Here is a 24,520-nt window from a genome sequence, read left to right on the forward strand (position 1 = left end):
TCCACTTGTGAGTGCTGGGAAGGGGGAAATGGAGCTCCATTTCCAGCATGGCCCTTCCCAGAGGCTCTGCCGAGCCCAGGACATGACCCTGGCTAAGAACGAGCCCCACTGCTCCTGCAGCACACAGAGCTGCTGGTAGCTCCCCATTGCCACCTTGGAACACGTATTAACGAGCGAGTAACCCCCCCATACACCTTCCTATCCTTTCTGCTCCCCTAAATAAAAACCACAACCAAAAGACACATCTTCTTTTCCAAGGAGGAGGGGGAAAGAAAAACCCAAACAGTGGGTGACAAGCATTAGTCATGCTGCATCGTGCGCTATCGGGACGCACCGGCGTGTGCTGAGGAGCTATGGCTGCTCCGCGCCAGGGACTAGGCTGCCTCCTGAAAGAAGTGACAAATTCTGCCGTTATGTAAGGATTGACAAATGCCTTTTGTTATGCAAGACAAGTGGGAGAAAAATAAGCATCTTTTGCCCTTTGTGGGAAGGGAACAGCAGTCGGCTCCCTGCTAGAGCATAAACAACAGGCTGTGGATCCAGGGGGGACCAGCACGCTTGGCGCAACAGAAATAGATTATTTGGAAATGCCTCGTTATTTAGATGAGTGAGCATAAAAATACAGAAACAATATTTAATTAGTCAGCGATTGAGGTTGTCAGCGTGGTGATTTGATAATGTTGTAAGGTTTGGTACAGGAGAGAGGCAAGCGAGCAGCCATCTGCTAGTCTGGCTCATCAGTCATCTCAAAATTAGGGAGCTGCGTCCCCCTGCCTCACAATTGGGCTTTTAGGCTTTTTTTGTTTGCTTGTTTTTAATTAAAAACCAACCAACCAACCACAGCTGAATTTAAACATTGGTCCCAACTCCCTGACTTCAGACTTAGCGAAAATGCCAGCCCCACTTGTCAGAGCTAGAAGAGAGCATCATTTCCCCTTGCAATCTGCTGGTGCCTGCACACTGCTCAAAGCTGTAGAAATCAGCCCCATGTCTCAGTCTGAGAGCAAAGAACTAAGTCTTCTGGGCTTTCTAAGGCTACCTAAGGCTTTGGAAGTGTTGGTTGGTTTGTTTTTTAAACGAAGTCAAACAGCACAAACACTGGCAATGCAAAAATCCTTCTCTCTGGGATTGCCTCTGGGTAGGAGGTGCAGTGCAGCAGCCGCTCTCCATCCAGTCCATGCCACCATCCCACCACTCATAGGATGTCCGCGGCAGGGAGCCATCGCCACCCCTCTGCCGTCCTCCCAGCACACAGTGCCATAAAGCGACAGTGACATCCAGTGGCAGCGCACACCCGTCCACAGCACCCCCCACCCGGGCTGAGCAGCGCCCATGTCCCATTACACACACTTAAGCTTTTGTTCAGATGCAGCCACCAAACAGCACTGACAGCTACTGACCATCTACCTGAAGAACGACAGTCCTCTTACTACCATGTGAGAAGGGTTCTTGTGTTAAAAAGCAGATTCTTAGGTGCTTGAGTGACTGGGCTGTGTGAGCTGAGCTGCACCAGCAGCTGAGCTGGGCACCAAAGCAGGGGAACAGTGACAGCACGGAGAACATAGCTCTGCAGTGGCTAGCAGGACTTGCTGCTGGGTGGGATGGGGTCTCAGAGCTCAACTGCAAGGAATAAACACTGTCAGGTGGGGATCTGTGCAGTCATACAGTCATTTCTCAGCTGGCCACCCAACAAGACCACCGTTAAGCAAGAGTTATTGGCCAAGCATGAGTCAAAGTGTGGTGTTTGCTCATAAAAATAGCTTTTAAAGTGGTTTTTGTTGTTGTTCCCTTTTTGTTTTTAAGCAATTATGCTGCGCTTCAGAAAACCCAGAATCAGTTCCAGGACTCAAAGACAAGGAACTGAATCAGCTGTACATCATATGGGGTCTCCACAGCAGGACAGAGACACCTGCAGGAACACCCAGGTCAAATAGAGAGTCACCATCAACACAAACGCAAAGTCAACCCCCAGCAGCAGAAATGACAGGTGAGTTTAGCCAGTGTCATTGGCACCAAGCAGGAAAAGCATCTTCCTGCTCAAGGAGAAACATTTAAACTTGGCATTTTTGCCAAAGGATCAGGAGGTGAAGAGCAATCAGTGGTGGAGCTAGAGGAGCTGGGCAGGTTGAACTGCTGCCTCAAAGAGACACGGGAGCAGGGAAGACAGCAGCAAGAGAAGCTACTACAGCATAAGACAGTAGTAAGGAAGAAGACATCTCTTTCCTTGGCCCACGTCAGTCGGCATTAATTAGTGTGCCTTTACATAGCAATCTGGATGCTCAAAGCATAGTTGTGGTTTGCCTTTGGGCCCACCCCAGCAAAGCCACATGTGCTTGTCTTCTGGAGCAAAAATGCAGACCAACCTGTAGCAGGTGTGTTTGCAAACCAGTCACTGGCAGCCTGGTTCCTCCAGCCAAGACTCGGCCACATGCAAACCCTGAAGGGGGGATGCAAGAAGGGACATTAGAAGCAATTGCTGGTGAGATCAGCTTTGCCACAAACAGGTGCCACAGTCTGCCTGTGGAAGGAGGATTTGTCCCACATAAGCCTATTTTCAAGCTGCTAAAATGCAATCACATGTCCTGTGGGAGTTCTCATGCACTCATAAGCATCTTGCTTTTCGTCTCTTTTCTCCCCGGTCTATTTACCTCTAAAAAAAGTCCAATCTGGTGTGTAACAGCTCTGAGAGAGCACTTCGAATCCAAACTGATACACTAAAAGTCAGAAAACCAAGAGCTAGACGGCGTGATCTGGGAGGCTGAGTAGGAGTCCCACAGTAACCTGCCGGCTGTGTGACTCCAGGCAATCCTCCTCTGCTTGTCTGCTCCACTGCAGGGATGGAGAAAATACCACCCCACCAATTCCTGCACTGGTACATGCATCACGGACACAAAGTGCATGGAATACTAGAGATGAGTGCAAGTGAAGTGTAATGAATGTAGCAAGGGTTTGGGGCTGTGTTCCTTCATGTTTCTGGTGACAACGTAGTTATGGGATTGAAGCACATGCAGAATCCAGCCAGTAAAGCCCCAGAGGACAGCTTGGACACAGCAGTACCAGCTCCTGGAGGAGACAAAACTGCTCAGAAGAGTTACACCTTCCATTTACTTTGTGTCTTTTCTGTTGTTTTTAAGGTTCCCAGACAACTTCAGAGGAAACGGGAGGACAGGAGCTAGTTAATACAGCCTCATTACCTGAATAAAAAGCAGGGAATAAAAACAGTCTCCATGGTTTCCTGAATCCACAAAATACTGAAGCACTTGCAGCGTCATAGCAACAAGCTTGGACCCAAGCACAATGAAAATTAGGCTATTTTAAGCCATGTGATCTTATTTATTATTATCCTGGAGGTTCCTAACAGCTACGCAACAGCATTGAGACTCAGTTAAGGATGTGTAAAGTATCAGATCCACCTGTACTACACCATTTTTGTATAAACCCCAATAACGAAGAGCAGTGTTTGCCAGGAAGCAGCCAGCTGCTCCTTTCCTTGCCATGGAAGAAACCCTTTTCTGATGAGAGCAGGATCTGTTCCCTGCTCATTTCTACTCAGAAAACCCTCCACATGGTCAGCAGTCACACTGAGTGGGGAGGAGGGAATGAAAGAAGGGAAGAGACCAGCATGGAAAACATTCTGGTTAAAAGAAGCATCATAACTGTTACACACACACGTGCCATTTGTAACTGTTCTGGGCAGACAACAGCGGTGCATTTGGCCCGTGTTCTTGGCACACCTGCAGCTGCCACCCATTGATCCACACTGGGGTGGCTGTAGCCCTGTTTGGCTGCTGCTGGTGCAGACTTGTGTGAGAGCTGATGCTTCAGGATAAGAATAGTGAGAATATAGTAATAGAACTGGTGGGTTTGGGGTTTAGACTTGATTTACAGTGGAAGCCAGGATTTAAGAAAGCATCAGAAAGATCAATAGCTTGGCATGGAAATCTTTCAATCTGACCAGGAAAAGAAAACAAAGCCAAAGATCCTTCCTTCCTCCACGCCAAAAATGAGATGTTTGGGCAGGGTTACTGGCCTCAAATCTGAACCCAAGCAAGCAAAATCCCTCCTAGATCCCTCTGGAAGGGCAGATGACACAGGCCATTTTTAGAACCAAGACAACAGATTTCCTTTTTGAATGGCATCTTGGATCACATCCCCAGGCCTTGGCAGGAGACTCAGGGCCCTGGCTGTGCTGCCCACCGCGGCTGTGAAGGAGAATGTCACGCGTTGCCTTCACCGGGCGGCAGATTCAGCTTCTCACAGACCTGGTTGAGCAGCAGAACGTGAGGAATCTTCTCAAGATAATGGAATGTTTCCTTCAGTTAAAGGTTTTGGCCTTTCTCCAGAGCGCACACTCTATAATCCAGACACAGAAGGGCATGTGGCTGCTTCAGAAAAATACTGTATGCCCTCAAAATATCACACTGGCTTAAGAGAGACCCGAGCGAGATTAAAGCCTGCTCAAGACTTGGATCAGGCTGTAGTTTTTCCAGTGGGACTCGAGGTGATTCAGAAGTGATGGGAAAGCTCTCAAGGAAAACTGAGCTCTGCCAGAAATAACCTCAGTTTCCTGACCAGATGACACAGGCAAAGAGAAAAGGTTTCACCTTCAGAGGTCCCTGCTCTAAGTGCACGGTAAGAAAACCTTCGGTATCAGCTACAGGATGCACCAGTGCTACTCATGCAATACTACAGGGATTGCTTTTTCCTGCTGTTTAATTTTGGAAGTTGGCAGCAGGAGTGCTACCAAAGCAGACTTGCACCACTGCAAGGCTTGTAGTGCTCAATGCACATTTCCTAACTCGGGCTGTTTGCTCTTTTCCACTGAAAAGGAGCATCAGGGAATTCAAGGAAGTGTTGCACAACCCCGGCTCTTATGGGGGGTGTCAAATAGTAAAGTAGAACCAAGGGAAAAAAGAATAGACACAAAACCCCGTTCTCCCCACACCACAACCTGAAGAGATGCAAGCAGAGGCCACTGTTGGCAGTTAAGTTCAGGCCAGTAAAGGCCATATTTTGTGCCATAGGAAGCAGAAACTTCATTCAGTGGGAAACAAAAGCTATCAGGAATAAGCAGAAGCCCACAGCCGTGGTGCCTGGTGGCAGCCTGTCACCCTGCATGGACATCCCCAGGACAGGAGCTGTTCCTGTCAGAGATGCACCAGACGTTCTGCCAGCCAGAAAGAGTTCCCTGTGCTTCAGGAAGTCCAAGGGAGCATTTCTCTTAATGCTTAAAGAATAACCCCAAGCCCCCCCCCCCCCCCCAAGCAGCCAGCCTTCCCCAGCAGCTCACCTCAGGGTTTGGGACTCATGACTGGGAGGCAGCTTGTACCCAGCTTCATTTGACTCCCCAGAAATCAGCGGTACAGCCTCATACCTCTAGTTTTCACCACCAGGTTACTTTTACCTGGGCAGGAGCAGTTTTGGGGGTGCTGTTGTTAGTTCTTCCTTTATACCAGCTGAAGTAAATACGCTTCCTACTGAGTCTCCTTTTGTTGGTCTGTGCTTGGCAGTTTGGCTTCAACACTCCCCAAATGTCAACGTTTCCCTGGGGAAAAGGGGAAGAATTGAGAAAGCTGCAGGAACACCCACAGACGCCCCAGGACTTGCATCTTTCACCCATTTACATTCACTTGGATACCACAGATCAGCCTCACAACTGCAAAGGGCAAGGCCACAGCCCTGAGGACACCAGCGTCGCTGCCTCCGGGGTCATCCTTGTTTTACAAGAGGTGAAGCTGGCACAGAGACCTCACCTGGGTTCCTCAGGGTGCACATCCCTGGCCTGCACCCTGCATCCCAGCAGCTGGAGGAGTGTTCAAAGGCGTTTTTGCCTTTGAAATGGAAACCACAGACCTGTGAAATGAGCCACCTCTGCCTGAGCCCCGCGCACAACTGGAGGGTTACAGCTCATTTACAGGCTCACAGAAAACCAACTCACACGAGTCAAACCTGATGGTTTAAAGATAAGAGCTCCAGAAATGCTGTTTCCAACCCGCCCTGTGCTCAGGCAGCCACAGAAAACGCTTTTGTCCTGTGACTGCTCACTTGCATAAAAGACTTTGTGTCCCTGTGCCTACTTCAGGGGAAAGTATTAGTATGAGAAGGTCCTGGGTGGCAAGGCAACCGTATTACAACTCAGTAAAGGGTATCAAACACAAAACAAAGGGGCCAGCTACAATGGAAGCACCCCCAAAGCTGTATGACCAGAGATCTACAGAAACCCAGTCATCCTGCCCAAGAAAGATTAGCCACAGGCCAGAACAAAGCCAGCGTGGGCAAGATAGCTCAGAGGAGACGACAAAGGCAGCCCCAGGAGCTGCGTTCAGATCAACTCAACTTCTAACCTCACTCTGACAAGGAACAGCCAAACGCCCACTTTTAGACACGTTGTGGTGAGGGGCGAGGGGGCAGCTGTTTGTTGGAAGCAAAGTTTTAACCCAATTCAATGCAGATACTTCGAGATGCGGGAACACTATATTTATTAGGTCAATATTCCATTTTAGCAGTACAGTTACAGAGTATCACAATGCTGGTTACAAACATAGTATGGTTTGATGGTTACAAAGAATGTCGGGCACTGCGGTCCGTGAGAAGTAGGGTACGAAACGTTAAGTCTTGACACGACAAGTAGGGTGGTCTCCAAGGTCTAGTAATGGTTGAGATACTTTCATATCAATGAATGTGGCACTACAGGCAGAGATTCTGGTTTAGAGGAGGGGTTTGTATAAGTAGTTTGATTTATACAGTTCAAGCAACATCTTTTTTAAAACGCTATTAAATTAAAATCCCCTGTAGTCCAATAAAGTATAAAAATAGTACTGAACCTGGTAATATTCAATAAAATGTAGAGTTCATTCACATCATTAATAAAGAAATTGTAAAGTTGTAGTTACCATGGCAACATCGCTTCCCATAAAGGAATATACAGAAAAGAAAAGAAGTTACACGTATGGTACCTGCGACAATTATTTAGCGATCCAACACTGAACTTGTGCACCACAAACCAAGTCTCTAAATAGCTCTATATATTTATATAGTATATATCTTTTATCATCTTTAAATTTTACTTCTGAAGAAAGAAAAAAAAATGTGCACTTCAACAAACTCACTAAGGCCACTCATGCTATAGATACCGAGGATTGCAACGACAGGGTGGTAGACAAGACCCTAGAGCACGCGCCTTTACATCACTGAAGGGAAACCGGTTTCACTGCCTAAAACATTCCTGAGATTTAGGGACAAAAGCATTACCAGTGCTGCCAATTTGTCACACGTAGTTTAAGTTTGTTTCCAGGTCAAGGAAGTCTCCTCCCTGCTACTCAAGAGAAATCCTCGTAGGGCCACGACACACAACGTGCCACAGGCCAGTTGTGTCAAACGAGGAGACACCCACACCGAAGAGTTACATCTGCAACTAGCATTCGACCAGTCACTGTTGTGTTATAGAACAGAAAGGGAAAAAGAAGGGGGAAGCAACAACCTTTAGAGAAAATAAGTGTTTTCTGCACAGGCAGCAGAGGGAAGGATCTCCACGTAAAGACTGGTAATGGCAACATCTCCACCGTGCTACCCGCTGCTGGCCTGCGGCCTCGAACCCCGCCACACAAACCAAGTAAAGTTTTTGTCAACAGCTTCAATCATGTTTTAGGCACGATGCATTCTCCTGTTTGTGTTCTACCCACATGTAGGACTATAAAAAGGAAATCAAGTTAAACGTGAATCTGTTGTACCGTGAGAAACAGCGCGACGACACCTGTAGTGAACTTCGGACTGCAGCACATGGAGAGAAAAACTTCGGGTTTTAAACTTACAAAGAACATCATTGTTCTGTAAGTTAGAATTCAACAACAAACCCCCTTCAACATTATTTAACAAGACCTGTGTGCAAAAAGAAGAGTCCCAACCAGCAGGTACCGCTGCAGAGCGCCTGCGCGGGCAGGGACACCACGGCAGACACTTTGCAGGTTGTCATTTGGATGCTGGAGAAGGACTCATCATCAGGGACTGTAGCGACAGGACAAGGGACAATGGGTCTAAACTTAAACAGGGGAAGTTCAGGTTGGATATAAAGAAGCTCTCTACTGTGAGGTGCTAGAACAGGTTGCCCAAGGAAGTGGTAACTGCTCCATCCCTGGCAGTGTCCAAGGCCAGGTGGACAGAGCCTTGGGCGACATGGGCTAGTGTGAAGTGTCCCTGCCCACGGCAGGGGGTTGCAACTAGATGACCTGAAGGTCCCTTCCAACCCAAACCATTTTATGACTCTATAATTAATATCGTGCCATCAAAGCGACCAAACAACTGTTTGGGACCAACAGTCAAAGTTGTTTTACTTCAAGTAGCTGAGGGATACATTTGTTTTCAAATCTTTCTGCAACTTTTGTCAGCCCTTAAAGCCTTTATGTACCTTTTCCCTTCCCCAAATCACATACAACAGTCCCAATCCTAAGAACAGTGGAGAACTCCTGACACCACCTTCCTCCCCCCCTCCAATGGCAGTGTTTGCATGAAAAGAGCATACAGATCATTTACTCAAATGATGTTACACTGAGAATAAAATACTAAGGGTTTAATTTAAACACAGTAATTTACTTTAAGGTGACTCCTGTCCTCACCACTTGCATCCCATTGCTCTGGTGTGATTACATTACTTACCTTCAAGAAAACCTGGGAAGATGCATCTCACCGGATTTCCACTCTTGGGTCTCCCCTGTCAATGCAGCCCCAACCAGCCTCTATAAAACGCCAATAATTCATTAACCTCCTCTGGCGTCTGGAGCCGCAGGGGTGTGAGCTCTGCGGGGCTGGCACACAGCTCCCTCCCCAGTACTCACACGTACATGGAAAACCTGCTCTAGGGGCACGGCAGGAGGGGAACGCCCCAGCTCTGCTTCCAAGGGGAAACCGTGGGGGATTACACCCTCTGCTCCCACCGCTCTGCCTGGGGCCCACGTCATGGAATGCTGCAGTAACACCACATCTACTCCAACCACACTGGCACGGAGGGACGAGCATTTACCTTCCTCTGGAGTTATCCAGCTGGTCTCCTACTTCCTCAAAAGTATCAAACTGTAACAGCAGAGACAGTAATTACTGACAGCACATTTCAGTCACCAGATGCCGATACAGATGTGTTCCGAGAGCTCGATTTAGGAGGTACAGAACCAAGAACTAGAAAGGTTGGATTTATGTTATTACAAGCATCACGCCTGTAGCAAGGACAGCGCGAGGGGAAGGTTCCAAGCTGTGCATGCAGAGCAGCAACAGAGCATTTTGCAGGCAATTGCAAAGCTGTTCCACAAACCTCCTGTGCTTTAACAGCTTTAGCCATTGGCCACTGCCACCCTTCTCCATAATTTACGTGCCTTCGTGTGGCTGGAGTTGTGGAGATGCTACAAGCAGAAGATCAACTCAAGAGTCCAGTCAGCATTTAATCCAGTCACATGAAGAGCATGCAATGGGTCTTACAAGGATCACTGCCAATTACTCTTGACCAAGTCACATCTCTTAAGTCAAAGTCTGCTACCAAAGAGATCTCGGGTGACTTTTAGGACCTTAGCTCCTTCCAGACAAACCAATGCACCAGAGTATCAATGTGCTGGTGAAGTAGCTTTGGGAAAGAAAGATAAATGCACCCACCCAGCAAGACTGGAGAACAGAGCTACAGTTAAACCAACTGAACTAAGGCATTTGGTTATCAGAGACAAGCACGACACCTCTCCCTGTCCTGCCCCGTGCTGGACACTCTCTGGCTGCCTTAACTTGAAGGCAAACGGTGTAAGACAAACACAAACCAGAGGTGAAACAACAGCAGTGGTTCATGTAGACCACTGTCACTGGTGTCAGTCAAGTAACACCCCTCGCCCCGAACACACAGCCTTGAGGGTTTTGAGATCCCTCAGTCAATAGGTGGGAATGGAGAGCCAGGACTGGAAACCCAGAGCAAAGAAACAGTCTTCAGATAACAGAAGCACAATCAATGTACCCAGCCTGAAGCTTCTGAACACTTGTGCAGGACAGGAGATACAACACAGCTTCTTGAGGACAATTTTAGGCACGTCCTCCCTGCCTAAGTTCTGACAACAGTCACACACGCTTCATCTAAGTAGTTTTAACAGGACTTAGGAATTTGTAAGAACTTTGTAATTCATCGGTGCCTTTCTGCATGAGCATTCAGGGATGAAAACGTTCTGCCTTGCAGACAGCTGCATTTGTTTGTAGCACCCAACAGTCATAAACACCACTTCCTACAAATAAATCAGATTTTAAATCCACACACGACTACAGTGGATTGCCACTGAAGAGCCACTGAGGTTATACTGCAGTCTTAATACCACGGGGATGTTTTTTTAATGCAAATACTTCTTTTCACATCAGTGAAGATATTCCAAGCATAAAATCCTTCACTCTGCATTCACTGACCACATAACTGCGTTTTAAAGATGGTATGATTTAGCCTTCCCCCCCAAAAATACACTTGAAGGCACCAGGATGTGAACTATCGGCCTGTTAAAGTTCAGTTCTTAAGGGTGACTAAGCCCTAAGTCGTGGCTGAGATTCCTGTTTCTGCTCTGCACTCTTGCTTGAAGACCACCACACACCTTCCCCTGGCCCACACTTCACAAAGGAATTAAAAGCCAGACCCCAAAGATGACGCTCAGACCAAGCCCTGGAGGAAGCGCGCTCAGAGCCCCCTCCTACACTGACCTTTGACAGCCCAGACACGAACCCCCGAAAACAGGGGTTGTGGGGAAGGAGAAAACCCAGAACCGACAGAATCTGAACTACAGGAGCACAGTTTGTGCTGCTCCAAGAGGAACTGAGGTAACAGCAGTGAGTTGTTCCTAGTTTGCTACGTTACACAGACCTTCAATGTAATGAGCATTACCTCAACATTAAAAGTAACAAAGAAAACCAAAACCAACACCCAAACCAAAAAGCCACACAACCGAGCAGCCCCCCAACAGCAGAAAAATTAAGACAAGCTAGTGAGATAGGCATTATAAGAGGACCTTTACAGCTGACTTCTGCTTTTTAAATTAATATAAAGGAATCAGTTTCTGGTTGTACTATTGTTTAATGTAGAAATGAAGCATCACAAGAAAAAAAAATAAAAATAAAAGCCCTGTTTGTGCTTTTTGGCATTTTTCCACTGACCCCTGCGAACTGTACAAGGAGTTGTGTTCTCCAGAAACACAGGCTCAACTGGATTGGAATACAAAACTATGAACTGGTATAAACAAGTTACTGCCTCAATTATTAGAGTAAGCCCATTCAAAAAGGAGAGGGGGGGGAAAAAAAAGAGCTGGCTGCAGGAAATAGTTAAAGCATTTCTAGTTTTCGCTTGTGGCATCGACATTAATAATTGTATAAGCTCACTAGGTAAAGACATGCCATCGCAACCGCTAAAGAACGTTCACTTCCTAGGTTTGTATCTATTACATGAATATAATTTTGCACTGATCATACATCTAAATGAAATAATCCTACTGTAAAAGTGAATGCAGGGGCAGAAATATTAAATTAAAGCCACTGGTCCAAAAACTGTTTCTAGCAGGCTGGTCCACTTTCCGTTCTCCTGGTCCTGGTCAGAAGATGAGCACTCTCGGTTGGTACCAAAGAAAACTATGATTGCTGGTCTACTGGATCCTCTATCTCTGATCGATGAACACTGGTCCAGTTCAGGGTGTTCAGAACAAACACACGGTGGTGACTGGCTTAACCCCCTGGCACGGTTCACAAAGAGTATGTCGCTCTCCAGAGTGGTTCTTTGCCACTTTTCTTCGTAAGGCAGACCCAAGGCTAGGGCATCCTCCCTTCGCTTGATATTTACGATTAACTCTGCTACGTGTACAGTAGAAAGACCCTTCCGTAACTTCTTATCGTACAGCATTTATTCTTTCTATGTATCAGCAGAAAGCTCTTGATGAAACCTTCCGTTCATAATAAGAATGCAACTCTTTTGAGCTCAAACAGTTTTATTTAAGGTTTTCTTGCAGACTTTCTGCAAAGTAGCTTCTTTTGAAAGAAGAAAGAAAGAAGGGGTTTTCTGGAATACCGAGTTCAAAATGTGAGCCGAACTAAACATGCCATACACATGCTGATAAGAATTTAACACACATTCATCCGTATGGGCACTCTTCAGTAGACTGGACCAGTGTTTCAATGCAAATTCCAGCCCCCAGAGAACTACATGGTTTAGATTTCACAGTATGACTTTTCCCCCTGTAACCTGGGGGGAAAGAACCTTAACTGGTTTATTGACCAAGTTCTTAACTACTCTGTCCATCAACGTTCTGAGACATCAGAAAAGACTGGACCACTTCTTCAGTGGATTGAGGGCTGGTGCTTACGTCCTCCAGAGCATCTGTAACCGAGAACTGCCGATCCCGCAACCGGTTCCAATTGGCCAAAATATTGTGGTATTCAAAAACTTTCTCATAATTGCCAATGGAATTGTACAGTTTAATGAGACCTCTGTAATCATATTCAAGTCCACTGTATCCTTCCCCAAAAAGCTTCTTTCCTAAAGAAATCCAAAAGAAAACAAAATTAAAAGGTTACGTCTTATTTCTGGTGTCATTTTTTAACCGACACCACGAACCTTTTTGTTATGGTACATCAAGAACCCCAGCAATGAGAGCTTCCTGAAGGATGCTTTGAACTCTGTCTACCTCCTCCTTTGAGGAGATTGGAACTTGTCCTCAGGGTCTCTATGACTGGATCATTAAATGCACCGTAGCTTTACATGCACAGTCACATAAAGGCAGCCATTCTGTGTCCCAAATCCACTCTACGTTTAAACACTGAAGTTGGCTTTCAGTTTTCTACCTTAAAATCATAACTTTTCCGTAGCGCACTGTACAGAACTGTACAAAGAGAGACTGTCTCCAAGCTGAGCCACAGCACGGCCCAAAAATGCATTTGATTTGGAATTATAAGTTTACTGCAAACGATAACAGGCAAGAAAAACATTTAATGAGAGCGCAGTCAGGCTGATTGACACAACAGCTCCCCAGTTCTTTCACAATTTAACTACATTCTGCACTTCTAGCCACAGCTCCAAAATGTAATCTAAAGACTAACACCCAAGCTTTTAATTACTCTGTTTCCAGATGCTTTCAAGAACGAATTCTGATGAAGCACTGAAAATAATACAATTACAGAATTCAGTCCCTGGGAGAACACTCAAAAAACCCCCATTATGTTTAGATTGCAACCACAAACAAAAGAAACCAGGTTGTGTTTCAGTAAGTTGTTTACTACAAACTTGAATACTTAATAATGGTACTAACCCTGCTATACAGTCACATGTTTTAAGAATCACCTACCAATTGCTATGGACCTCAAATAGAGCTTTTCAGCATTTTCATACTGGTTCATATCATAGTTGTAGAGAGAAGCTAGATGGCCCACTGACAGGGCAACTTCATAATCTTCTTGACCTAGAAGCTGCTCCTTAATCTGAATTGCCTTGATGTGCATTTCTTCTGCTTCCTACGAGGATCAAATTCACACAGGTCAGTCAGACACCACTCACCGTAACATAAAAAGAGAAGTTAAAAATGAAGGTTTAAAGAAATGTAACTATGTAGAAGCTAAATAGTCTGTAACATTTTACAAAAGGCAAAAATTAAGAAAGCCAAAACTAAATCAAAGTTCTTCAAACTCTTAGTCAAGTGGATCAGCAAGCAGCAGTGCTCCTGTCATCCAGATTGCTGTCACTGTCTCTGAAGGCACTGTGCACCTCAATAGACTCTTTTTGTGCAAAGCTTTGGAGAGATCAACTACAAAGTCCAAGTTTTCCAATTGTAAAACTACCAACTGATATTATGAATCGTGGACACAGAAAAACATCATTTGTTGTGGCAGATTTATAGATCTCTGCAGATTTCAAGTCAAGACCTTAAGGTCAACATAATCTTACCTTAAACTTTCTCATGGACTGATACAGTCTTCCAAGGTTGCCATAGTGTTTTGCTGTTTGCACATTAAACTCCCCAAAGGCTTTTTTAGCTAACTGGAGTGAGGACAGATGCAAGTCGTGAGCTTCCTGAAGTAACCTCTGCTCAGTTTCCTTGTTGTGACAGTCTATTGCAATCTCCTCCAAGATAAGTGCTGAACGTGGGAGAGGAAAAACAATGTTAGTGTGGCCCAAACACAAAGAGCTGTTAACTGTAGGCAGCAAAAAGCCTTCTATCCAAGACATCTCACCAGGCTTTGTGTTTATTACAAACTGATTTCAAACAGGTTACACCAGGTATCAGGCTCCCAACATGTATTTTTATAGTCTGTATTTTTACTCCCCCTCCAGTCCCTCAAAGGTGAAGTTTTAAAGAAAGGATTTATGTATTTTACACGTGTGTTGGCAGAGGACACTGAGGGTTACAGATACTCTAGAGTGACATCCATTTGAGGAAGAACAACTCAAGTGACATTGCCTCTGTTTGGGAACAGAATAAACACATCTGAGCAAGTGATTTCAAACTGTCCCTGTAACACAGTGAAGGGTCCTACCTTTAACTCGCTTTGAGGATGCCAAGAGGAGATGGTCTTCTGGGAGAATGTGAGTTATAATGCCAATAGCACGTTCAGCATGGAATCTGAAAGTTTAAGTAACACATTCAAGATGCATCTATACAAGATGCTGACTGATAAAACATTAGAAACATTAATGCAATTAACTGATGCATTTGAATTCTAACTGGACAGTCTGCATCATTTAAGAACGTTTTCCTCCCCTCACAGGACTAACCTCGCTGCCAGTGCCTCAAACACTTGTACTCACAGTGCATTGTCAAACTTTCCAGAGCTGTACTGGTGAACGTATGAAGAGTAAGCCAAGTCTTCATGAGCTGTAGCTACATGGATGTTTTTACCTCCAAATACTGACTGCCGGATATCAAGAGCTGTCTGAAAGAGTGACAAGAAAAGCATTTCATTTGTCAATACAGGAAAAAAAACCCAAACCAATCTCATTGTTAAAAAGGGGGAAAAAATAATCTACTGGCTCTGAAATTCTGTGGGCCTAGGTACTTGAGACAGTAAACATATAAAAGCCACTGTGGAGTCAGGAGGGAAAAAAGCAAAACCCCACATTTGAGGGTACTTTGGTGTTTTGTATGTAAAGAACAAGCATTGCAGTAATTTAATCCACTATTATTTATCTCCACAAATTAATGCCTGTGAATTTCAGTAGAAACATATCAGAGACCAAGAGTATTAAGAGGAACTGAAGACACACACACTTAGTCCTGCTGCATACCTGATAGATGGCAACTGACTGGCATATATTGTCTACATTGAGCAGGTAAAATCCATAGTCTAGTAGCGTATCAGAGTATTTGGGGTGCTTGGCTCCAAAATGCTCCCTGTAGAAATATATTTCTATTACAAACTGAAGCAAGATAAATGCAATTTTGAAAGGTTTGGGGGTTTTTTGGGATGCTCCTTACCTGGCAAGGTATACTGCATGTTTTATCAGCTGCTCAGCCTTCTTAAACTCACGTTTTACAACACAAGCCTAAACAGGTTGAAATGAAGCATGTGAAGAGGGGTACACTCCCAACCCATCTCCTCCAGACACTGCTGCAGTTCCTAACTACTATTTTTAATTTCAAAATAGGGTTCCTAAAGGACTTCTCAGTTATTTAAGAAAAGGTTGACAGATAACGTTAATGAACTTCTATTTATCCTGCCGTAAATGCCTAACTAACGGGCTGGTGATGTACCTAATCTAGATCAAACAGGGAACAGACCACCTTTCCAGGGAATGCTCTCAGATTAGCTTTGTCATGATGTTCATTTGAACAGCTGGAGCTCAAAACCAACCCTCCCCCAGGTCTGAGACAGAGGTGGACCAATTAAACACATCCAACAAGCCCTAAGGCTCGTGAAATGAACCTGGTTACCCAAGTCTGCTGGAGGTACCTGACCCATTCTTGGTAGCAATTTCGTTACAAAAGAAACATGGAAGATTTTTAATTCACCTTTGAAGCTTGTCGTAAAACATCCACTACTACTTTTACAGGCAGGCCAATTGTGATCTCCTTCATGGCTTCTATGCACCATTTATAAGCCTGTTGAGCAAAGTTACCAACATAATGAAGCTGAAACTTCACAAGGTTGAAACCTTAAGAAGACACATTACTGGGCTCTGAACAATATACTGGTCACTTACATCACAAAAATTAAACAACACTGATTGATTACTTCTATGTAATGAAACTTGTTCAGAGATGTGTTAAAAGACAGACTTAAAAATCACTCTTAAGGTTAATACTGAATGTGTAAGTATTTTATGCTAGCCTAAGGCATGTATTATAGCAACTTTTACTGACGAAAAGGGGTATTTTATAACCTTCAAGTAATCCTCACAATTCCTATTGTGCAGGACAACTTCCTGGTCTGTGTACTTAAGAGCTGCAGTTTATACAGTGGTTACACTTGAGGCAGTAGGTGCAGATAGGTGCAGAGAATTGTTAGCTGTGTTCAGCTATTCAGTTTTACCTATTAAAATAAGCTTTTTCATGTCATATTTCCCTTATAGGTGACCAACACACACCACTAATTATCACACATCATTTCTTAATGTCGGTCAAAGTACTCAGAACTCAGTGCAGAGAAAAACATCGATACATCAAGTATTCCTCAGGCACTGCCACACAGGGACCAAAAAAAGGATGAGGAGCTGCAGCTAGAAGGATGAAGTGAATACTGAGCCAGCCATGGACCCTCCAAGCAAACTTCATAAGCAGTTTTCTGAAGCAAAACCAGCCCAAAATCCCACTCACCTCATCGTAGTGGCTCTTGGCAAAGAGCAGCGCGCACAGCTCCCCGTAGAGCGCCGCTTTGTTCGCCTGCTGACCGTGCTTTGCAAGTTTGTCCATGTAAGACTGAGCCAGTTTGAACGTTTCCTCTCCCAAGTGATATTTACAGTTACCGTTTCGAACGTGCAGCAACCTTGGGAACATGCAAAGAGATCTTCTAAGCGGTGTCTGAATAAACCACCTCAATGTGCAGTAGTAGCAGGGAGCTGCAGTTTGTATTATACGTACCACAGAACCAGGCTGTCATCCCAACAGAGCTGCACTGAGCTCAGTAACACAGCACAGCTATTTACTGTGGGACGTCTCAGTAGCCCTCATGCTTTGTCTCTTGCATGGCAAGAATTTCTACTGCTGGACATGTGAAAATGATTTTATGTATTGATGCAGTTCTACATATTCAGAGCTTAAACCACTTTGGTGTGGTACTGTTCTATTTCTCCTAAAATCCAGTCTTGTCAACACTGCTAAAATTCCACTTCCAAACCCCTGTAATATACAGTATTAAAACCCTTCTACCTCCTTCCCACACTATGGTAAACTGAAAGACACGCTGGGTAAGCACAGACTTTTCTAGCTCTCACACATCTCTGCACTTTTCCCTCAGACCTCAAGTAGCCCAGCACTTCACAAGGGGACATTTGTGGTTTAGGGGGGTGTCTTCACCACAGATTCAGTCACATCCATTTGAGATGATGCCCAGCGCTAACTCAGCACCCCCAGAGAAGACTATTTTATTGAGCCAGGTCACAGCAACTCTAAAACCCCTCTCCCCCCGCCTTGCCCCATCTCCCAGCCTGCTGCCTTCCCATCTGAAGGACTAACAGAAGCTTCATGAAACAACAGCCAAACGCACACAATAAAACTCAGCACTACTGAAACCCGCTCTTGTTTCTCTAGAGAAATAACAACTTCAGCTTCTGGCATTGACTTAAAATAAAAGTAAAGACTTCCCCCACCCTTAGTGTAGGCTGATGCTTATTTACTTTAAAGAGATACATTCAAAATGTGTGTGTTATCATATTCCAAGCCTGAAGGGCTGAACCATATTCCCACCCATTGCAGGCTAAGAAGAGACAGCTGTTCCTTCTCCATCGCAAATGCCTGCCATTTAGCACCCATGAAATTTTGGTAAATTAACCTCCATTGTCCCTCCTGCAGATCTGTATTTAGACAACGAGTAATAGAGATTGAAAAACATCAGGCAGGCCCTCACAGACTGAGGACAACAGGACACAGGAAGAGAAATACGCAGAGCGAAGCAGAACATAATGCTGTACTGCAGAGAGGCTACGACTCAAAGTGGGAGCTCATCTCCAGGTACAACATTTTTTCCTTTTAAGCTACATCTTCCAACAAACTGTTGAGGGAGAAGAAGGAACAGTGAGGTTTTTGATCAAATGTTTCTCTTCTCCAAACCCATTTCCTGTTAGCATTTGCTCCAAGCAGAGATTTAAGCTATTGTAGCCGAGCCTCCTGCAATAGCAAAACAACACATCAAAGCTTGCCCTCCGAGTTCAGCCTGCCTCTAACTTAGCCTCTCCCTACACCTTCCTAATGAAATGTATCATGAAATTCAAGCACTGGCAGGAGAGGAAATCAAGTTCACATTTTCTCAAGAAGGGAGCACACAGCAGATGTGTGAGCCATGCAAGAGAACATCAAAAGAAATGACAAGACCTTCAAAACACCCCTGAAACAAGCTACATAAACATCAGCTTTCCAATGAGAAAACACTGCTCAAAAACAGAAAGAAGAAACAGTAACAGCCACATTTTTCCTTAAATTAGGTCTGCGAACTAACCACGATGTAGAAGTGCATCCTGTTCTGGGTCACAGGCAGCAGAACACTATCTAGCATTCATGCAATGAGAGAGGAATTTTAAAGAAACTTGAGAGCAAAACTAAGCAATTACAGGTTCCCTAAAGAGGGAAACTATTTTGCCTACACCATTCAGTTGGGAGCTGCTATGCAACATCAAAAATACAAAGCCCAAATCCCATGTAATGGTATAAACCAGTAGGGATAGTGCTGCAATTTCAGTAAGCGCCTGGGAAAGATAATATCCAGTATCTGGATGCTGCACTGATAGGGTTTAAAAACAAAGAAATCAACCAACAAACCAGGCTAAGCCTATCCCAATCCTCTAGGATAAGCAGAGTTTATGTGATCCAGTTTAGAGTAACAAGAAATCCTTTATTAATCCAAAGGAATTTTAGAAGATAAAGCCAAGAGGAAGAAAAAAATGCCTTAGGACATTTATGCTAATAGCTATGAATCATTTTGCTGTCTGCTATAATAGCTTTTTGGGGAATAGCTTCCCCCCCCAATAAAATCATTCTCTAAGAGCATACGAACACAGCAAACAATGTTACACAGCAGTTCTGGAGTCCAAGAACATCACAAAAAACCCCAAAGAATCAGCAAGATGTGAAACAATGAAGTGGGAGAACCACGTATTTGTACTATGTGTTTGTGCCTTCTTGTTTGACATCTAATAATGAGGGAAAGGAAACCAAAAGGAGCACGCACACATGCAGGAAAGCAGCATACAGGCTTGTAGAAGTCTCTGATCTTCACATTTTCTCAAGCTTCTCCATATTATTTACTACTGCTAGTACAAACGAGCACCAAATTCTGCATAAACAACAGTAAACTTTACATGGTTTTAAACTTCATTCTATTAATAATGTGATGCATTCACCTCCCAGAGACCAGACTTCTGAGCTTTTAGAGTAAGAGCAGCCACTTTTAAAGAGTTTCATATTTTTAAAAGCTGGACATACTCCCTGGAAATTCCACCTACCCTGGTGCAAGCACACTGGTAAGGACAAGATATTCCACAGTAGGGATTAGACAGCAAAAACAAGAAGATTATCTTACTGCCTCATGACTTCAAAGCTGAGTATAATGACTCCGCTCTCCCACAAGAAGGCGTTCCAAATTCCTTCTATTTGCTACATTTCCAAATAAATGATGCTGTTATTTGACTGTTTGGGAGAGGCCTGAAAAATAAAGCAGTGTCTCTTCATTCACACTGCTGCCCAGAGGGACTCAATGTAACAAGGAGGCCGGCCATCAGCTGCCCAAACTGAATGAACATCCCCAGTTCATCCTAACATCAGATGGTTTTTCCTAGCACGAAGTGAAAATCATCTCTCCACAGCTGTGTGAGCTGTACAGTGCTGTCCAACAGAGCCACCTTTTTGACCTTCTTCACCTTCTCTTCTTTCCACCCACTCCCCATGTGGAGAAAGGGAGGGAGTTTATTTTTCAGGCACCTTCTCCAGCTTGTCAAGCAGCCTGATATGACTTTTAGACTAAATAGAAGACAAAAGACCAAGTACTAACAGCACTACTATATATATCATTCCCCAGCTCTAGGAAAGTTTACATGTGCCCAGTCTTTTCCTGGCATCATCTTATTTCTGGAAGAAGATCCAGTGGTAGCTGGCAGGGCAGAACAAGACAGAGCAGCAGCCACTGTCAGGGCCCTCTGGTTGGCACATAAAGTAAGCAGCTACTGGCAAAGCCTGTTTATTCTTCATATTTGTCCAACCGTAACACGAGGCAGGGTTGGGTGTTTTTTTTGAGCAGCTTCCCAAAACAAGCTTTGCCCTATATTCAGATAAACACAGAACATACTTTGTTGCTCATTACAACAGCTAAATAAAAATAATCCTATTTTAACTAGGCTCACTAGCACACACCTATTCAAACACATACCTGGAGCATGCAAAAGAGGTCAGTCATGGTGTTACCAACAAAAACAAGCCAGCTACTCCCTGCAGGCTGCACCAGGGCAGCACACAGAGGTACAACTAGAAACTCAAAAGATAATCCTTGAGGCCTCTGTGAATGGGAATGGAATCTCCAGGGACCAGACTACAGCCTTGAGAAACAAGGTACAAGCCCCAAACGCCTCCTAAAAGCAAAAATTCTCTTCCAAATGTTTAAGCTGTGGCTAAAGGCATTGACAAGAACTGGACATCTAGACATTTACCTCATCACACGGTTCAGTAGCACAGTTATGGAGCAAGAGAACTCACTGGATCTGCAGTCAGGAAAGGTGTGTTTCCCTTTTATTTCTGCCTCAAGTGTGTTTATATCACTCTGTTTGGATTTGCCAAATTCTACTTGTAGTAAATATAATTCCAGCAAACACCAACAGATAACACTCCTTCATATGCAAAACTCCTTGAAACACCAAGGTGCTGGACCACTCTTACCACCCAGCATCTGTTACCCATGACACATTAAGCAGAAATGTAAAATGGCTTTTTCCTCTCTTCTCCCTCCCCACTGAACTGTGCTGCCAGTTTACAAGCAGAAAACCCAGGGATTAGCACAAAACAAGCACCTCCTGAGCTTCAGCTCTAGCCAGGAAAGTATTCTGGTGCAAGAGAATACTAAAGGGAACGCCTGAAGCTTAATGGCTCCAAGGCAGTGGGGAACATATTAATGTTTATTTCACAGCAGGACATACAGGAATTAAAGGTGAGCTCACCTTACACAGCATTCTACGGCACGAAACCAGTGGAGGATTTCATCATGAAGGGTGCATAACTGAAGGCAGGAGAGAAATACCTTCTCAGCATCACTGTACCAGCCTGCATCTGATAGGAACCCCCCTGGAAAAAAACCCAAACAAACCATAAATCAAGAACAAAGAAATTTGAACAGCAGAACACCTTTTCAAGAGAAAAAGGGTTTGCCCAAGTCTTGTAAGGAGAGTTATTACTTATTTTACAGAATGCATATTACACATGAGAATCCTGTCAAGGTTAAACCCTCCAGTCCCGAATTGAAAAGGATGAAATATAAGAGTAGAATTCTCCTTCAGTTGAGGATGATTTTTTGGTATTACATAGTTTTCCTACAGTTTTCTGTCAAGAAATACTAATATTGAAGTTATGCAAAGTCTTAATGTTAAGCATCACATCAGCAAACAAATTTTAAATCTAAAACATTAGAAATAGCAAAGATAAACCTAAATATTCTTAGATATAAAAATCCAATGTATTTCTCTTAAGACACCAAGCAGATGTCTAAAAATTACTCTCCAATACCACATATTCTCTAAAAAGAAATCACAGACTTTAATGGGAAAAAAATAAGTATTAGCTTAACTGAAGCTTGCATGAAAGCAAGGATCACACTTTAAACATCCTATCACCACCAGTTACCTAAAACAAAACCAATCTGGATTGCTTTTTCTTTTACAGCAGAATCCGACTCTGCAATGTAGGAGCACCGTCTACTGAAAGAATAGGCCAGTACAGAAGCAACTTTTACTCCATGGTCCATCAAAGCCTGGAAGCAGTGATGAAGCAGATGCCTGAAACAAAAAGAAAACATGAAGTTTTTAAACCACTGCAGCCAGTTGGCTCTTGAGTGCCATGAATTCAAATGAGTAGTGATGCAGAGAAATAACTCCAACCTTCTCTCAAACCAAAACCAGATGAATACAAGCATAGTCGTCAATCTCTAGGCTAATGGATTACAGTTGTTGGATTAGCCAACAAATAAAGTGAGCGTACATGAAGTTCTTTACAAGGATACCCTCCAGTACAAGCAAAACACAACCTACCCACACAATACTAGAACTAGAAAACAACATTTTCAGCTAAAACTTCGTGGGGGAGAAGCCTCAAATCCAGCCTCACCCCCCAAGTCCCTCAGAAATTGCCAGTAAATGAGCAATGACGAACCCATGAACATCACACCACACACACACACAATGGGAGGGAGGCATGTCTAAAGGCTCAAAAATTATTCCAGTTATAAAGAATGTCAAGTTCTGAGCATAACACCACAAATTACAATACTTAATGACAGGAAAACTCTTTAAACTGGGACAATCCTATCAGCTTGATAACCCTTCACTTAGAATCTGCTACAACAGCAAACAGGTACTTTAGCACTGCTCAGGACTGGCTGGGCATTGATCACGCGGTGGTGAGCAACCACAGTCTTTTTGCATTGCTTTTCTTGTTTGTGCTTTCTCCCTCTCTCTGTTGTTTTCTTTCCCTCCCCACCTTTTTTTCTTAATTTTATTATTAAATTGCCTTTATGTTGACCCACGAGCTCACACACTGTCACCCTTCCAGTTCTCTCCCCATCCCACCGGGTGGGTGAGCGAGCAGCTGTGTGGCTCTCAGCTGCCTACCAGGGTTAAACCACTGCACGGCCGTAACAAAGAAAGCACTCTGGGGACCAAGTACCACAGATGACTTGGTACATTTACATAGAGCTTCTAAGTGTTTTATTTTTTTGTAACAGAGAGAGAGAGAAAAAGAGACTTTGTAACTTAAAAGTTCATCTGTAAATCTAAAGAAATATTCTTATGGTTAACAGACAAGCTAGTAAGGCCAAGAAAATCAAGGGTCTTCCAAATTCAAAACCTAGATCAAGAAAGAGCTGAAATAAGATTTATCTACATATAAAGACACTTACCTTTTATCTAAAGCTCGTAGCACCTTTGCAAAAACTTCTAGTTCACAAAATTCACTACCCAGCTGACATAAGCGGCCCTGCTGGTAAAGCTGAAAGAAAAGAAGAGAAATTCACTTTACAGTTTAAGAGTGACTTGTCCTGGGAAGTTCAGCTTAATAGTAAAGAGGACTTATGATGAAATCCAGATTTCAAAGTCTTGAAATACAGCAGACACAACAGTTCCACTGTCTGCGTGTCACAGCAGAAGTAACAGTTCCACTTTCTCCATACAAGAGCACAACTTTGGTATTTAAAACCTGAGCACACAAGCTATCAGAGCTCCATAGGTGGTTTCAAGGTGGGGGGAGATGTCTTATCTATGAATGTATTAAGTGTTTATGTTCACCTGCATCATCAAAACACTACAACACTTGCTAGAAAGCCAAGACAAAAATCAAGAAACCTCTAAAGTCAGCAAAAAATACAATAAATGGCTTGTTTCATACCAAGTGCTTTGAAAACATTTTAAAATTACACAGAATCTAGCATACAGGGGTGCAAACAGATTTTTTTTGTATGTGTGTGTATGTTTATAGGGGTGTAAACTCCAAACGCACAAGTTCTACAAGGAGTGAATCACCAATACCCAGAGCTCAAACCAGGCACGAGCCCTGACCCATTAATACCTGAGCTCACACACATAATGCCTGCCCCAATGAACAGGAGAACTCAAGTGGATCCGTGCACGCATTTATTAAAAGCAGTAGCTAGTTTTATGCCCAAGCTGATTTGTGTCTGCAGATAAGCAAATATATCAGTTGGCTTGCTCATAAAACCAAACTGTGGAGAAAGTTCTTTATGCCAAGCAGTTAACTTGCAGAGCTATCTGCCACATTATGCTATAAATACTGAGAATTTACCTGGGTACAAAAGCAATTGTACAAATAGATGTCAGAAATCCACTGCAGGCTAGTAATTCCTGATGTCTTGAAGCCCCTGAACCACAAATGGCTGTTAAGTGGGGTATGTAACCAAAGGTGCTTCCACTATACACTTGCCATAGCCACATGTGGCATCATCAGCTGCTGCTAGAGGTCCAGTACTGGGTCCCACAGGACTGGTGCAGTACAACTGTTATTTTAGCTGTTCTAGGAAAAAAACCACCACAAACATCATACACATCCTCTTAAAATTAAAAAATAGAAATAAAAAGGGAGAAGCTGGTAGCTCACATAGAATCATAAAATGGTTTGGGTTGGAA

The 24,520-nt window shown here is 43.9% G+C and overlaps 2 protein-coding genes across 2 annotated transcripts in view; one reads left to right on the forward strand and one right to left on the reverse strand.

Annotated features, from left to right (window-relative positions):
- LOC104403259 (chromosome unknown open reading frame, human C17orf64) overlaps positions 1 to 7,805 on the forward strand; it is an 11,727-nt gene extending 3,922 nt beyond the window's left edge. The window contains exon 5 of the mRNA XM_010011327.1: positions 7,689 to 7,805. Within this exon, the coding sequence (XP_010009629.1) occupies positions 7,689 to 7,805 (117 nt within the window). The remainder of the gene's footprint in view (positions 1 to 7,688) is intronic.
- A 3,253-nt stretch (positions 7,806 to 11,058) lies between these two features.
- APPBP2 (amyloid beta precursor protein (cytoplasmic tail) binding protein 2) lies at positions 11,059 to 23,375 on the reverse strand. The gene is made up of 12 exons (XM_010011326.1): positions 23,281 to 23,375; positions 22,011 to 22,162; positions 21,332 to 21,455; positions 16,791 to 16,959; positions 15,987 to 16,076; positions 15,453 to 15,520; positions 15,263 to 15,368; positions 14,786 to 14,910; positions 14,515 to 14,600; positions 13,925 to 14,115; positions 13,329 to 13,494; positions 11,059 to 12,523 (listed from the first exon to the last, which is right to left on the reverse strand). The coding sequence occupies exons 2-12, from the start codon at positions 22,129 to 22,131 to the stop codon at positions 12,270 to 12,272; spliced, it is 1,500 nt and encodes a 499-aa protein (XP_010009628.1). The 5' UTR covers positions 22,132 to 22,162; positions 23,281 to 23,375; the 3' UTR covers positions 11,059 to 12,269.
- Between the last annotated feature and the right edge of the window lie 1,145 nt (positions 23,376 to 24,520).

Source organism: Nestor notabilis, unplaced genomic scaffold (genome assembly GCF_000696875.1).
Source record: "Nestor notabilis isolate BGI_N333 unplaced genomic scaffold, ASM69687v1 scaffold23983, whole genome shotgun sequence".
Classification (NCBI taxonomy): domain Eukaryota; kingdom Metazoa; phylum Chordata; class Aves; order Psittaciformes; family Psittacidae; genus Nestor; species Nestor notabilis.

Excerpts from the sequence above, each read along its gene's own strand:
- APPBP2 (XM_010011326.1), bottom strand. The coding sequence starts at position 22,131 with ATGGACCATGGAGTAAAAGTTGCTTCTGTACTGGCCTATTCTTTCAGT. Across the intron at positions 15,521-15,986 it reads TTTTACGACAAGCTTCAAAG|GCTTGTGTTGTAAAACGTGA; the intron begins GTGAATTAAAAA and ends CAACCTGTTTAG. Across the intron at positions 14,116-14,514 it reads ATCCTCAAAGCGAGTTAAAG|CACTTATCTTGGAGGAGATT; the intron begins GTAGGACCCTTC and ends TCCCACGTTCAG.